This window comes from Psammomys obesus, unplaced genomic scaffold (assembly GCF_907164565.1).
Source record: "Psammomys obesus unplaced genomic scaffold, mPsaObe1.curated_primary_1811, whole genome shotgun sequence".
Classification (NCBI taxonomy): Eukaryota; Metazoa; Chordata; class Mammalia; order Rodentia; family Muridae; genus Psammomys; species Psammomys obesus.
In genome coordinates, this window is record NW_026596095.1 from 17,539,819 (window position 1) to 17,554,705 (window position 14,887).

At 38.0% G+C, this 14,887-nt stretch overlaps 1 protein-coding gene across 4 annotated transcripts in view; it reads right to left on the bottom strand.

Annotated features, from left to right (window-relative positions):
- Sec24b (SEC24 homolog B, COPII coat complex component) overlaps window positions 1-14,887 on the bottom strand; it is a 77,316-nt gene that overhangs the window by 30,014 nt on the left and 32,415 nt on the right. For 2 of the 4 annotated variants that reach the window (XM_055628111.1, XM_055628109.1), the window contains 2 exons: window positions 10,617-10,721; window positions 1,724-1,804 (listed from right to left, as the gene is read on the bottom strand). In XM_055628111.1, coding sequence (XP_055484086.1) covers window positions 1,724-1,804; window positions 10,617-10,721 — 186 coding nt within the window. The remainder of the gene's footprint in view (window positions 1-1,723; window positions 1,805-10,616; window positions 10,722-14,887) is intronic. The other 2 variants (XM_055628112.1, XM_055628110.1) reach the window with 1 other exon arrangement.

The following is a 14,887-nucleotide window of genomic DNA, read 5'->3' on the forward strand; positions in this document are numbered from 1 at the left end:
CACACACACACACACACACACACACACACACACACACACACACACACTCGCCATCAGGAGCTTTCTCAACACCCCCTCAGACTTCTTATGAGAACAAGGGCTTCTGTGCAGCTCTATTCCTTACATTTTCTGCTTGCTGCAACTTGAGACAGAAACCCAGATGGAAAGATCTCTTAAATGGCAACAATATCAATGTAAGAGTTAACACTGGAGCTTTAGGCATAGAGGTTTAACTAAATCTCTTCTTCTGCTAGAAAAGATAACACTTCCTATGTTCCTAGTTCTAAGTCCTTTCCCAGTACCAGACACACAGTAGGCAAACCTTCAGCTCATTTACTATTGCTACAGGTGTTTACACAGTTCCTTAATTTTACTGCAGAAATAAATAGTTACAAACCTGTCCAAGGTCACGGCATACAGTCAAAGCACCATTTACTACGAGATTAAAATAACGAACCTGGGCAGATGAACCAAAGCAATGTCTGACTCAGGCCATCATCTAAACCATGTGTACTTCAAGTGACATTTTACTTCAGGCTAGTTTGCAGTGTGTGAAAAGAACACAGATGCAGTAGTCACTCTCAGTGCAAGAAGCAACTCTTGAGCATTTTCGTAATAGTAACTACACGACTGAAATGGTTTCTTACCTCTTTCACATAAACCCACATATACAGACCCATTAATTCCTAGGAAGAAAAATGCTTGAGCATAAGAGACTGTTTTTCAAACTTTGTTTAAAAGCAAGAGGGAATTGCACACTAAGCTGAGAGGATTAAAATTTTCTGATTCATGGTATGATTGATGACAGTGAACACTGTTTGTTAGGTACAGAACACTACAGCTTCAGCTAAATTTCAGCCTGGTGAAAGCGATATTATCAGTGTGCTAAGGCAACAAGGGGAAGGGCAAAGTTATCTGTGCTGTCGTTCTGAATGTTGTGGTCAGGAGGGGAAGAAGGGTGCCAGGTATGTGTCCATGACAGGAGACAGGAGCATAAGGAAGAGTGCAGTACAAGTTACCACCATAATGAAATGACTACGAATTATATAGGTCAGTTCTATTCTATATTCATGTCATCCACTGGTCTGCTATCCTCATCATACAGCAAACTTATTTTCAGATAGATTTAAAAGTAACGCTTGTAGGGGCTGGAAAGATGCTCAGAAGTTAGAATACTTGCTCTTGCAGAGGACATGGGTTCACAACCCTCTGCATCTACAGAAAATATTTCCAGGAAATACAACCCCATCTTCTGACTAGGAACACATAATACATACATACATACATACACAAGTAAAACTTTTATACATATAAAATAGTTTAAAAAAACTAGTAATGCCTCTAAAACATACCCCCTGGGTCTACCTGACTTTTTACCAAGTGGAGGTACCAAAAGAAAGCCAAAGGTGAAGGAAGAAATCAAACACATTCTAATCAGGATCTAGTTGTAAAGGTTTCAAGTTCACACACATATCAACAGAATTTAAGGAGCTATTTTTTAGAAGAAGAGGAAAGAAGAACACTGTTCCTTATGTTTTTTGTTTTGTTAAAGAGAAAAGAAATAAAACAAAGCAATAAATTTCTTCATGTCACCAGAAACATGCATGGTTGTCACTGGCTGAGAAATGCAGGAAAACGCAGTCTGCCTTTGATATGCAATCATGGTCACCTTTAAGGTGACTGGGGGCCAGTAACTTATATGAATAGTGTAAACTCAAGTTACCTGGGTAGCTGCCTCCTTCCAGAGCATCGTAACTGTTGGGCAAGGGCGAAGCGCTGCTTGTGGTAGAAGAGCTGTCAACACCTGAAAGGAAAACCAAACACCTGCTAAGTTCAAAGTGACAGTGCGTTGCACAACAACTGCTGCCAACATGAATAAAGATGGGTTTTGCTGAACTAGGAAATTCTCAACTCTGGTAAAAAAAAAAAAAAAAAAATTGAAATGACTGATGTTTGAAAGCCGTCACACACACACCAAAATTAAAATGACAGATGTTTGAGAAGTTCTGCACGAGCACATGTGTACACACACACACACACACACACACACACACACACGGGCTATTCAAATGGCTTAGTAGTTAAAGGCACTTGCCATGGTAAGACTGACCACTTGATCACTTGAATTTGATCCCAAGAACAAGAAAACCAACTCTGGAAAGTTGTATTCTGACCTCCACATGCCCATACTGACAAACACATAATGTAAAAAAAATCATTTTAAATGAATAACAATTAACAACAGTGAGACTATATAGCTGATGAGTGGAATAAATTCAGTTAGATATACATTAACTTCAAAAATAAACATCAAACTATAAAAATAAACATATAAATTTAGGGCTGGCAGATATTTTAATGGAACCATACCTAAAATATTAAATTTGTAAACCTTAAGGTATCACAAATGCTCTATTAGCACTAGAAAGTTTAGGATATTAAGATGGTGTTTAGCACAGCAGAGCTGTTTCATACATGCATAAAAGACTCTGGGGCTAAAGAAATGTTTCAGCAGTTAAGAGATCTAGCAAAGGACCTGGGTTCGATTCCCAGCACCCACATGGTGGCTTCTAACTAGCTGTAACTCCAGTTCCAGGGGATCCGATGTCCTCCTCTGACCTCTATGAGCACACGTGGTACACAAATACACAAGCAGGCAAAACACTCGTACACATAAAAAAAATACATAAAAGACAACTTTATGGCTTGGGTTTCTTTCAGCGTAACATGAAAGTATTTTTGTGTCTCCATTTATTCATGTGCAGAAAAAAGATTAAAACAATACCCACTATATTGAATAAGAAAATATAAATGGAAGCCATGCTAAGAGACATAAACATCAGACAATAAGAACTTACTGTTTGTGACCATTCAAACCGGTTAGATTAAGAAAAGCTGAGAAGTGCTAGGACACATGGGAGAATAGAACATAAGAGACAGTTCTTTCATTCATTCACTCAACAAATACTTCACTGGGAATCTCAGGTAAATACACTGCAGTAAACACTGATATACAGAGTACAAAATGCACATGGCCCCTCTCTGAGACCAAAGTGACAAAGCTCTTTGGTACAGAGATTATACCTGGCTCTTAGCTGACATACAACCAGGATTTTAGTTTTTCCTTTAAAAAAAAAAAAAAGTTTGTTTTAACCTTTCATCCGAGTATATATTACATACTGAGCACATCCTACCACATCTCTCTCCTTCCACTGGTTGCTCTAGTTCACACAACTTTACTTTTACTTCCATACCATTTATATGTGTGAGTTTATATATCTATAAAGGAATCATGGAGGAGAGGAAACATACCAAATTGTCTTTCTAGTACTGGTTTCACTTGATATGATTATTTCCAGTTACATTCATTTTCCCTGCACACGACCTAACCATTCTTTATGGCTAGAAAATATAAAAATCATTTTTTATTCACCTATTCCTCTGATGTTAGACACCTCAGGTGATTTTTCACTGTGATATAAAAAGAATGGGAATGTATGACCTGTCTTTCTCTGGACGGCCTTCAGATAACCTTAAAAATTAACTGTATTAACTATGGCACAGTTGACAGTTGTCTGCAGTTATTTGAATGCTTTACTGTAGGAGAAGACTATTTACCTTCTGTATAACTATGTGTCAATTGTCTTCCTCACCCCACCCCCACGCCAACAACCTAGCTAGATAGCTCAGCAGGTAAAGGTACTTGCCAACAAGCTTGACTACTTGACCACCTGAAGAGGAAGACTATTTATTAGCCCTCCTCTTTGATGATAAATAGAAAACTATGTCTACATATACCACTTTTCTTAACAAAGAATACAAAGTAATAGTTCTTCCTGTTTGTCTACACATATAACTCAAGCAAAATGCTGCTGTACAGGGTTAAAAGTCTCAGTGTTGGGCACAGTGGCACACCTATAATACTAGTACTTAGAAGGCTCAATGTTGAACTTGAGGTTGGCTACCTAGTGAGATCCTGTCGCCAAAACATAACAAAAAATATTATAGTTCTAGCATTAAAAAAAATACATAAAAAGGCAGGTGTGGTAGTACATGCCTGTAATTCTAGCACTCAAGAAGCAAATATACATAGTTGGAGGGTAAGCTGGTGGCCATTGTGGATTGAGAAAAGAGCAAAAAGAAGAGCCATGGCTTAATGGGTACAGGGTTCTCCTCTGAGGTGACAAAAATGCTTAGACCTATCTAGTTCAACCTACATTAGCACACCTACAAAGCTAGCCAGCACTAAAAGAAGGTGCAGTTGCACAGCAAGGGAGGGGTACTATAAAATGCATCATAGGCCTAAGTGTTTGTTAAAACCACACAAATCTTCAAATACAGACCCCTCCGTGATGTTGGGTACATAAAAGGCAGTGAGCACATGAAAGGATGTTCACAGCATCACCAGAAGCTGCTAGGGCAATGGAGATCAACAAAACAGAAACACAGTTCCACCTTCACCTCTACCAAGGCAGCTAAAACCAAAAAAACTCATTATAGCATTTTTTTAAGAATGCAGAAAAACTGGAAACTTCATGGAATTGTAAAATAGTGTAGTCACTTGAGAAAATAGTATGATAGTTTTTAAAAGTACAGTTACTATATGACCAAGACTTGTCATAAGATAAATGACAGAAGGGACCCAAATGTCCACCAAGTCAGGAAAAAGTAAATACAAAGTGAGGTTCAAAACAGAATGGTTCTTGAGCAATGAAAAGGAATGAAGTGCTGATACAGGCAATAACATGGGTAAGTCTTACATACTATGCTTAGAGAAAGAAGTCATTCACAGAAAATAACCAACAAGTCAGCAGTGGCCCGAACTGTGCTGCTGAGAAAGGGAGCACGGTGACTGCTAGAAGGAGTTTCTGTTTTGAGTGAGGAGAATGTTCCGGAATAGCAATGGGTAATGAAGTAAAAACAGATAAACAAATAAAAATAAAAAGCAGCAAAACCTGATGAGCAGTAAACTTAAGGAAGTTAATTTTATGGTATGTGAGTTAGACCCAATTATAACTGCTATAAAAGACTATGGTAAGGCAAAAGTAGCCAGATCTCTATGAGCTCAAGACTAGCCTATATAATGAGTTCCAAGTCAGGCAAGGGTAAACAGTGAGACCCTGTCTCAAAAGGACACCAACAGCAATCTATGGTATGCTCTATGAACCAGAAAAAGGTTGAAATATAAGTACTGAGAAACAGTAATTCTTTCTGGCAGGATGGCACACAGCTTTAATCCTGGCATGCAGGAGGTGGAGCAGACAATGATCTGTGAGTCTGAGGCCAGTAGCTAACATAGCTAGTTCCAGGCCATCCAGGGATACACAATGAAACCCTATCTTAAAACAAACAAAAAACAAACAAACAAACAAACAAACAAACAAAAATGCAGAGGAAATCATAACAATAATGAGACTGGAGAGATGGTTCAGTGGTTAGAGTACTTGCTGTTCTCGCAGAGGACCTACATGACTCCACTCACAGAACCCAGTGGTGACTTAAAACTGCCCATAACGTCAGTTCCAGTAGATCCAATGTCCTCTTCTGGCCTCCGTGGGCCTCAGACACATATGCAGTTCATATACATGTGGGCAAAACACTCAGAAACATAAAATTAATAACTCTAGAACTGGCGAGATGGCTCAGCCGTTAAGAGTACTGCCTGTTCTTCCGGAGGATCCAAGTTTTTTTCCCAGCACCACATGGTGGTTCACAACCACAACCACCTGAATCTCTAGTTCCAAAGGATTCAACACCCTCTGCTGACTGACGTGTGCAAGACTCTTCCATCCAAACCTGAAACCCTGAATTAGGCTGCCCAGAACCAACATGGCAGAAAGAGATTATTGACTCCCACAAGTTGTCCTCTGACCTCCACAAACATGCTGTGGCATACATCCATCCATCCCACATAAACACACATGCATAAATGAAAAAAATTTTTTTAATAAATATTAAAATAAAAACCAAAATAATTATTCTCCAAAAAGTAAAGCCAAAGATAAGAAAATATTTATATCAAATTATTAAAAATCATACTCCTATTTAATCATAAATCTAAAGCTCTTTCGCGGCAAGTCAAATGTTAAAATTTTAACTTTTAAAAATTTGTTCATTTTGAAATAGACACAAAGTCCCATCCCTAACCAAAAGCTATTTGTAAGTGATATCTGCTGAGAAAGGGAAAATCCGCTTTTGTCACTAGAATGTCACTTCCTATGTCAACTAAGCCCCAGGGCAGGCCTTCCCAAGAGTAGCTCTGGTGTGGTTTTTGTTTCATTTGGTGTTTTGCTATTTTTTTTTTTATCTTACTGATTTTCTTTCTTTTTTGTTTTTAGTTTATTTGTCCATTCTGATTTTCATTTTTGTTGCTGCATTTTGTTTTTTTAAGAATGAGAGAGAATGCGAACTTGAAGCTGGGTGGGAGTGAAGTGGGAATGACCTATGAAGAAATGGGAGTGGAAAGACTACCATCAAAACATTGTATGAAAACGTTTTAAATAAAAGTTTAAAAAGGCCCACTTTAATAATACTATAGCTACAAACTTTCAAATATTACTTATAAAAATAGTTGTTCTAGTTTATTTAGTGTTTTGAAGTCTGTTCATTTACTTTCAGAAGTCCAAGTCTTGTCATGGTATCAAAGCAGTGACAGTTGTAATCGCAAATGGACCACTAAGAGTCAGGAACAGGTAACACAGTTGAATTCCGATACACTCTACTGTGTTCACAGACAGCATCAATGGCAATACTAATCAAAACTGTACTAAATACATTCACATGCAAATACATAGGAAACCTGTATGATGACATTCTGAACACGCTTAAAGACATCTCCATGAATTCACTACCATCCTGGAGGAAGAATATCTAAATACCATTTTCACTGTAACCCCTCAAACTACGGTTAACACTTGCTTTGCACTCATCTCTCATATATTGCTGTGCCATCCTCCCTCGTACCTTACAATGCAGTACCAAACATCTACCAACCAATACACTTCTTTTTCCCTTTGTGTTCATTACCAGTACACTCTAGACTGATTTCCTTTCTCCACTTGAGAAATATTTCCCTTATGCCAGTAGAAAATCACTTCCTCTCCAGATAAGGCTTTGTCTGAAATCACGAATCACTGCCTTTTTAAGTTGTACTATATTATAAATGCTGTTTCCCTATCCTACTTATTTGTGGAGGTCACTATACTGTCCTTTAGAACAAAACTACAGACTGAACAATTCTTATCTAAAAGACATGAAAACGGAAAGGCTTCAGTTTTTTATTTTTTTTTCAGATTCTGGAATATTTACATATAAAAGATGAGGTATCTTTGGATGAACACAAAGCTAAACACAGAATAGCTTATATTTCACATGTACCTTAAACATGGGGTCCAAAAGCAATTTTACATATTTCTAGCACATCTAGGATTAACTATGATCTATCAAGAGAAAAGAAAAATTGTCCACTTGAGTCATATTGGTACTGAAAACATTTTGGCTTTTGTAGCATTTCACATTTCAGATTAGGGAAACATTTCAATAAGAAAGCTAATTTTAGCTGAACAAGGAGTTTTGATAGATTACCCCTTGTAAAACCTTAGGTACTTCAGGTTCCTCAGTCTCTGCTCTACCAGTAGCGGGAGAGCAGAAATGATGAGGCTAGATGGGAGAAATATCTATAAATGGAGTCCTTGAGAAGAATTTCTCCCTCAGTCTACATTGGCTCTATGTCCCAGCTTTTGAAGAAGCTTTGAAATAAAACCAAAAGAGAAAAAAAGGAGGAGCTAAAATGTGAGGAAGCAAAGGAAAGAAGAGGCCAAATGAACCAAACACCTGGACCACACAGATAAAAACTGGCTCAAGAATTAAAAATAGCACAGAATCTCTGAAGCTCAGAAAATATAAATACTCTGAAGCCTTGAAGAAAAGGCCTAAGTTGTTCTCCAAGGGTCAAGAAAGACTAAGATATTTACTAGCATTGCTTAATTTTAAGTTAACTGAGTAAAATGAGGTTTTGCTTCCACACAACATAAAACATGCAGAGAAGTGAAAGGTAGATTAATGTTCACCACCTACTGTTTCAGAGAAAAAATGGATACCTCACATCTCTGAGCTGTTTCCCACTAGTGACAACAGGTTCTACAGTAACACCCATTCGAGAGTAGTAAAATTCATCAGGTGTAGCACTTGATGTAGCATGAAATGGACACTTGTGAGACTCAAGGAATGTTCTTTCTCCTTTCTATCTCCCCATGCCCAAACAGTTATATCCATCTACAAGGGCTGAAGAAAGACATCACGGCCCATCCAGAAGGCGCTGCCTTTATCCAGAACAAGATGCTAGCAATGGGTCTCCACAAAAATAAGTCCAACTCACTAAGACACAGGGCCCTGAGAGTTTGAAATATTAATGAATACTGAAGCGATGGGTGACAGTTGAATAAAGAACATGGTGTTCAGAACTGGAGACAGCTCAGCTGCTGGAGTACTTGCTGACAATGAGGACCAGAGTTAAGATTTCATAACAAATGAAAGGCAGTTAACCTCTACACGGACTGCCATCCCTTTACATGCCTGCATTTCCAGCTCAAAGACATCCAAACCTCTCCTGACCCCTGCTTGTGCACAGAGCCACACATCAGCACATGTGTACATTTAAGAATTAAAACAACAAAAGTCAGTACATTTGTATGTCTTTAAAAAAATCTCTACAACTATTCATTAACTTCAACAGTGAAAAGCAGTGACTCTCCAGTGTCAGCCTGGCAGATAACCACCATCATAGAATGCTCAGTGTTAACCTCATCAACATGCAAACAGAGATCATCAAGGGCACTGCAAATACAATGTTGCTTTTGAAATCCTGTCAGACCTGTGTGTTCTAAGCTAAATGTGGCTGTGAACACTTGTAATTCCAGCAGCTGGGATGGAGGTAAGAGAGTTCAAGTCCACCTGTATAGGCTACATGACACTCTGCCTCAATAAATCAAAAGACCATCAATGAAAAGGAAAAACTATATGAAGTATATTTCATATAAAACTACATTTCATAAGATAATTGGCCTGTGTGAACTTAAGTTCCCAAAAACAAGCCACATCTATATTAAACATTCTATAAGGCTGAGTGACAGGTTTTAGAAAACTGGATTGTTACAGGTTGAAAGCCAAAATTATCTTTAGCTAGGCTTAGCTCCCTTACTAGTCATTATTTCCCACCTGTTTGTGTAACCCGACATCCTAGTAACTCTTAGGTTTGTAAACCTTCAGGAATATGCAGAGGCTCAGCTTATGCGAGTCTCACAGCAGGTTCCCCCACTGTGCTGTGAATCCATTGACCTGATGTTTCTACCAATGTAGTTGAAAAGCATCTTCACTTAGGACTTCCTTTATTCTGCTACTATCAAAACTTCATGAAACTATTAACACACTGAAACACGGTGTTTAGGGAAACCTGTGTTCCTATCACTTACATTCAGCTTTGAATAAATTCTCTCTTATTCCTTTTGAACTGAGAGCTTTGTTTGTTTTGCATTGACAGAACTATTACAGATCTACCAGCTAAGTTCAATGAACTATTATGGACTGGATCCTGGGCCATGAATACATCAGACATTACCTCATGAATGTGCAGTTTCCTGTAACTGTACTACCTTCGTGACCAAGCAACATACACCACAGCATTTGGGAGTAAAGTTCATGCCTGTGATTTACTTTCAGACAATGAAGGGAGAAATACATAAGGAATTATTTAAAAGGTGGTTTATTTGGGAAAAACATGTGAATATCTTTCACTTTTTAAAAATATGAAATCATGTTAAAATAAAATTTAATACACTTCTGAAAAATAAATGATATTTTTATATATTGTGTAAGGAAAACTTTCTTCCTACTTGCCATCTTATTTTTATCCCCCTCAAATCATGTATAAAGAATTGAATATTTTAAACAATACACAGAGAACAGAAGCTTTTGGTTAGATAATTTGTAGCAAATCCTTCCATCAATAATAAATATAGTAGGAAGAGAATCATGACCACACAAAGTAACTTGAAAGAGCACCACTTACTCATCTAGTCTTCAAGTGTTAATATTAGTGGAAGAACTGAACTGTTTACTATTTAATAATGTTCTACCTACAAAGCACAAAAGTATAATTAAGCGGCTGTCACCACACAGCCATATGTACACCTTCTTTAATGTGATATGAACGAGTACTTTACAAGCAGGTACATACTGGTGTGGTACTTATGAGGGCCCAAGAGGACCCAGTCCCTCTAGAACAATCTGACTTATCTTCTCTATTAAAAAAAATCCATATTGCTTATGTTGATTAGTCTGAAGGAGCATGCAAAGCAGAAAACATGATGCCTAAGGGGCACTACAGCAATCAGCAGGAGCTTCAGTCAGGCCACTCCTTTGCACACAGCTTGGGAAGATAGGCTTGTCTAAAAGAAAACATTCAACCATCATCACAGATGTGATCAAGTCAAGTGACAATCTCTATTACCCAGCTGAGGTGTTCATTATGCTCAACTTCAGACATTTTCTAAAGGCTGAGACTGCAAAGTAAAGACAGTTTAACAGGCGAAGATGGAAACTGTAAAGCTAAAGCAGACCTGCTTCCTCATCCTCATCCTCCTCTTCCTCATCATCGGAAGCTGATGACAAGGGAGTTGGTGTGGAGCTAGCTTGATTATTAACATAGTCACCATACTGCATGCCTGTAAAGTGGAAAGCACAAACACAAGAGTCAACCAACAGGAAAGGCAAGGAAATCAATCTTGACATTACATTAAAAGTGAGGAAGAATTCTGACATTCCAAAGAACATCCCAGCATGCATATTAATATCAGCAGATTATTATCAAAACAAGAACCTTTTAGAAAAATCTATGCAAAGCAGTTTAGTAAAAGCAATTTTAATTTGAACTAACTGGTTTAAGCATGAAAAAAGTACCATATATTATAGACTTTGGAACCATGGTGGTTTTCTCATAACATACTTCTGAGCTCTATACACGTTTACCTTCTTCAGCCTTGGGAGTGTTGTAGCACATTTCCTTTGAGAACATGCTTTCCTAGAAGGCAGTGTTCATTTCTACTGAACTAACTTTGTATGGCTGTATGCTAAACACATTCAATCCTAAGTTCCTTCTGTATTACAACGCCACCTTGATGGTAGTTCAGTTCCCATAACAAACAATAGCAGTTAAGGAACTATACTGAGCACAATCCTCTGCTTACTGGGACATTGTGGCCTTAAGTGTGGCAACGGCAGAGAAGGGCCAGTCCTGTCAGTGTTGTCTACAGCCCACATGTGCATGTGGAATAAGACCAATATGTCTGACGTCCACCAGAAGGCAGCCTGTGGAAAGGACATACAACCTGGTGTTGCTCCCTCTGTAAGGGTTCCCTTGTCACACAGTTACTACAGATTATTACTTAATCTGTAAAGGCAAACTATGAAAATTAATGCCCAGAACATTTTAAAGGAAAATGCAACTACTCTAACTTGAAAATGACAACACCTTATAAATAGGAGTAAACACATGCTTACAAGGAAAATCTCATGGCTCTTTTTGAAAAAGGAAAACTCCAGAAGCAGCTGGGATTTCCAAGAACACCCAATAATGCTGGAAACACAGACTCCGGTGCCTCATGCTCTCACCATTATTTTTTGGGTGGCCTTTTTGGTTAATGTGGATAAACAAAACATCGTGAGAATAGGAAAGAGGCTGCTAATAAGCACATTTGAGTTCAGAGGAAAGCAAAGGTTAATCTATAGATAAGTAAAGCTTTAGTCTTCCTATTAATATGAAAAGAGTCATGAAAAATCTGCTGGCTGTGCTGATTTGGAGTTTTGTTTTGCTATTTTTTTTTTTCCAGTTGGTTCCACTTTGTAATCCAGGCTGGTCTCCTCATGTCTCAGCTACCTAAGTGATGAAATTATAGGTGTGAACTACCATACCTGACAAGCTGAAACATTTAACATAGATAAAATAACGGTCATCTTGAGTTCATCTGAGAAAGCAAAACTCAATATAAAATATAAATATAACATTACATGAAAACAAATTGAAAATTCAGTAGCATTGTCTTCTAACCACTTACTTAAAATAAAAATTTAATATTAGACTGTTAATTAAATATACAAAGAAGTCACAAGTAAACAGGTAAATTAATAAAAGTTCTTTTACAAAAGAAATCCTTAAATATAATGACTTATGTCATGCTTCCTCGATGTGCTACTAGAGGTATACTTTAAAAGCAAAAATATATGTGTGTGTAAAGATGACACGGACAAAGAAGATACTCTGTTTGTTGTATTAAGAGAGGCCAACAAGCAGGTATATGAGAAGAGAATCCATTCTTCATGACTGGATTAGGGTTGATGTTTGCTGATGCTACTCAAAGGAGGTACAATACAAAGCAAGTTTATATACATACTATAAAATATTTTCCTCTCTTCCAGATTTAGAGAAAACATCCCTTTCATTTATTTCAATTACTAGAAAAGAGTCTAAGGCCTAGTTCAGATAAAATAAGATGACTAAACAATGATAAAAATTTATTAAAAAATCATTTACTTGACTACAACAAACCTTTACATTTGAGAAGATCATCTATGGTAGACTGTAGAATACACTGTGGTCATCACTTACTATATTAACTAAACGTCACATACTTTTCTCCCACCGTGACTTTGATATGTTCAGAAATTAGCTTACCTTTGCTTGTTCAAGTAAGCGCCTTTAAAGCTTGGAAATATTAATAGATAAGAACATGACATTTCAAAACCACAAAGGAATGATAATAGCTTCGGAATAAGATCCCTCCACATTTAAAGGTCCTGTTTCAGTTATATGCAGTATATTCAGAATGTAACAAATGAGGAGTTCTTGCAACAAAGCAGCTTACTGCCCCAATACCAACTCTACAATACAGGAAACACTTAGCAAGGCTTGCTTCTATTGAAACCCTCTTTAAAAACTAACACCCACCCCCACGGGTTAGGTCAAATGTAAAGTAAAAGACTGTAACATTTGTCTCCTAGAGCCCATCCTGAAACCCATCACGGAAAAACAGAGAAAATACCCACTATTGTATTCTAAATCACTGAGTTATCTCCGACTTATAAGCTATGAACTTAGTAAAACCAAGAGGCAAAGGACATTTCACAGGATCTGAATGATGAAGAACATTGTAGTTAACAGACCTGCCTGTTAGCAGTGCTATCAGGAACACTCGGGAAATAAACCAAGAAATCAGGATTTCTCTGAGGGTTCTCCTGTTAAGCTCTCTCAGAAAAATCTCACTGTTTTGATAATATGTGGACTTTTGTGGGCATATTTCTGGTGGGTCTCATGTTTCCTATTAAAGATAAATAATGTAATAAGGAAGCTGAAAAGAAAACTCTTTTTATTTTCCTTTTTCAGTGTGTCCAAACTAAATAAATCCACTTTCCTTGCCAATTTCTATTTCCTAATGTCTTTTGGAATATAGGGAAATTAAAATTATGAACCCAGGAGTCAAATTTCACAGGCTTCTTTCAAAGAAAAAAAAAATTAACAAAAGGTTAAAAAAAACAAACAAACAAATACAGCCCATCAGACCCCATTCATTCCTGTGATCTGGGGATGTAGCTGATGTGAAGCACCTGTCCAAGCTGCGCATTCCCTAGGGCTGATCCCAACACATGTTGACCAAGTGACAGTGAAAATCACATTCAGATTAAATCACTACTACTGAAGGTCTTCTGCAGAACACATCCTTGGGGATAGCTTTACTGGCCCATACACAGCTATGCTGGCAACAAACTGAACTGGTCTTAAGAGAAGAACTCCACTGTGAAGGGCATTTTTTTTTTTTTTTATTCAAGAGTTTAGATTTTGGAGAACTTTTATCTTTCCTAAGATGATCTTCAAGGCAGCATGAATTAGAAGACTTCACAAGAGCTCTCACAAAACACCAACTTTTTAAGAAACACTCACATGTCCATTCTGTAGGTACTATCTTTCCACCCAAAGAAGTGCCTTGTTAACAGCTCTTTCCCCTCTTTACAAAGGACACAGTAACCCTGATTTCCCTAAGTTCACTCTGAAATACTGCAGTATGAAACCTCTTTCTATAGCTACAAAGAAAGTACCCCTTTTCCTTAAATGACTAATGAAGGCACCCAAAGTGAAGACTTCCTTTTCTGAAGATGCCTCAGGTATAGGTGAAGCATGTTAGAAACAATTTTTCTGGCCTGGTCCTCTTCAGAAGCAGAAAGAGTGAGGCGACAGGAGAAAGGACAGTTGAGTGAGTATGTTTTTATCAGCCTGCAAGCACTACTGTCAAACAACTATCCACTTTCAAAGTGTCCTGTGAGAGCAAAGCAAAAACAGTAAGAAATACTCAACAGATGAGCAGAGTGACAGTACAGAGAACAACCAGGACACTGCCAGCACTCAGGAGGCAGAGGCAGCTGGATATTGAGTGTGAGTTCAAGGCCAGCCTGGTCACAGTGAGTTCCAGGTCAACAGGGGCCACATAGTGAGACCCTGTCTCAAACAAACAAGAAAAAGCAGCTGGGACTCTGGGTTCAATTTAGATTCAGCCACATACTAGTTGTTAGTGCTCATGAAGTTATTAACTGCTCTGCCCAGTACTGCTGGGTCCTGGGAACCTGACTGGGGCGACGCAGGAATGAAGAAACTACAGACACTGAAGAAATGACAGACACACATACAGAAAAGCTGAGATCGGCTGGGCTTTGCTCTCTCTGGTAGAGGGCACTTACTGAGCAACCCGAAACTCAGCATGTTTATTATATACAGCAAGAGGAGGAGGGGTTAGTCTTGGTGGGAATTCTCTGTAAGGGAACAGTCTTAGCTGTAAATATCCAG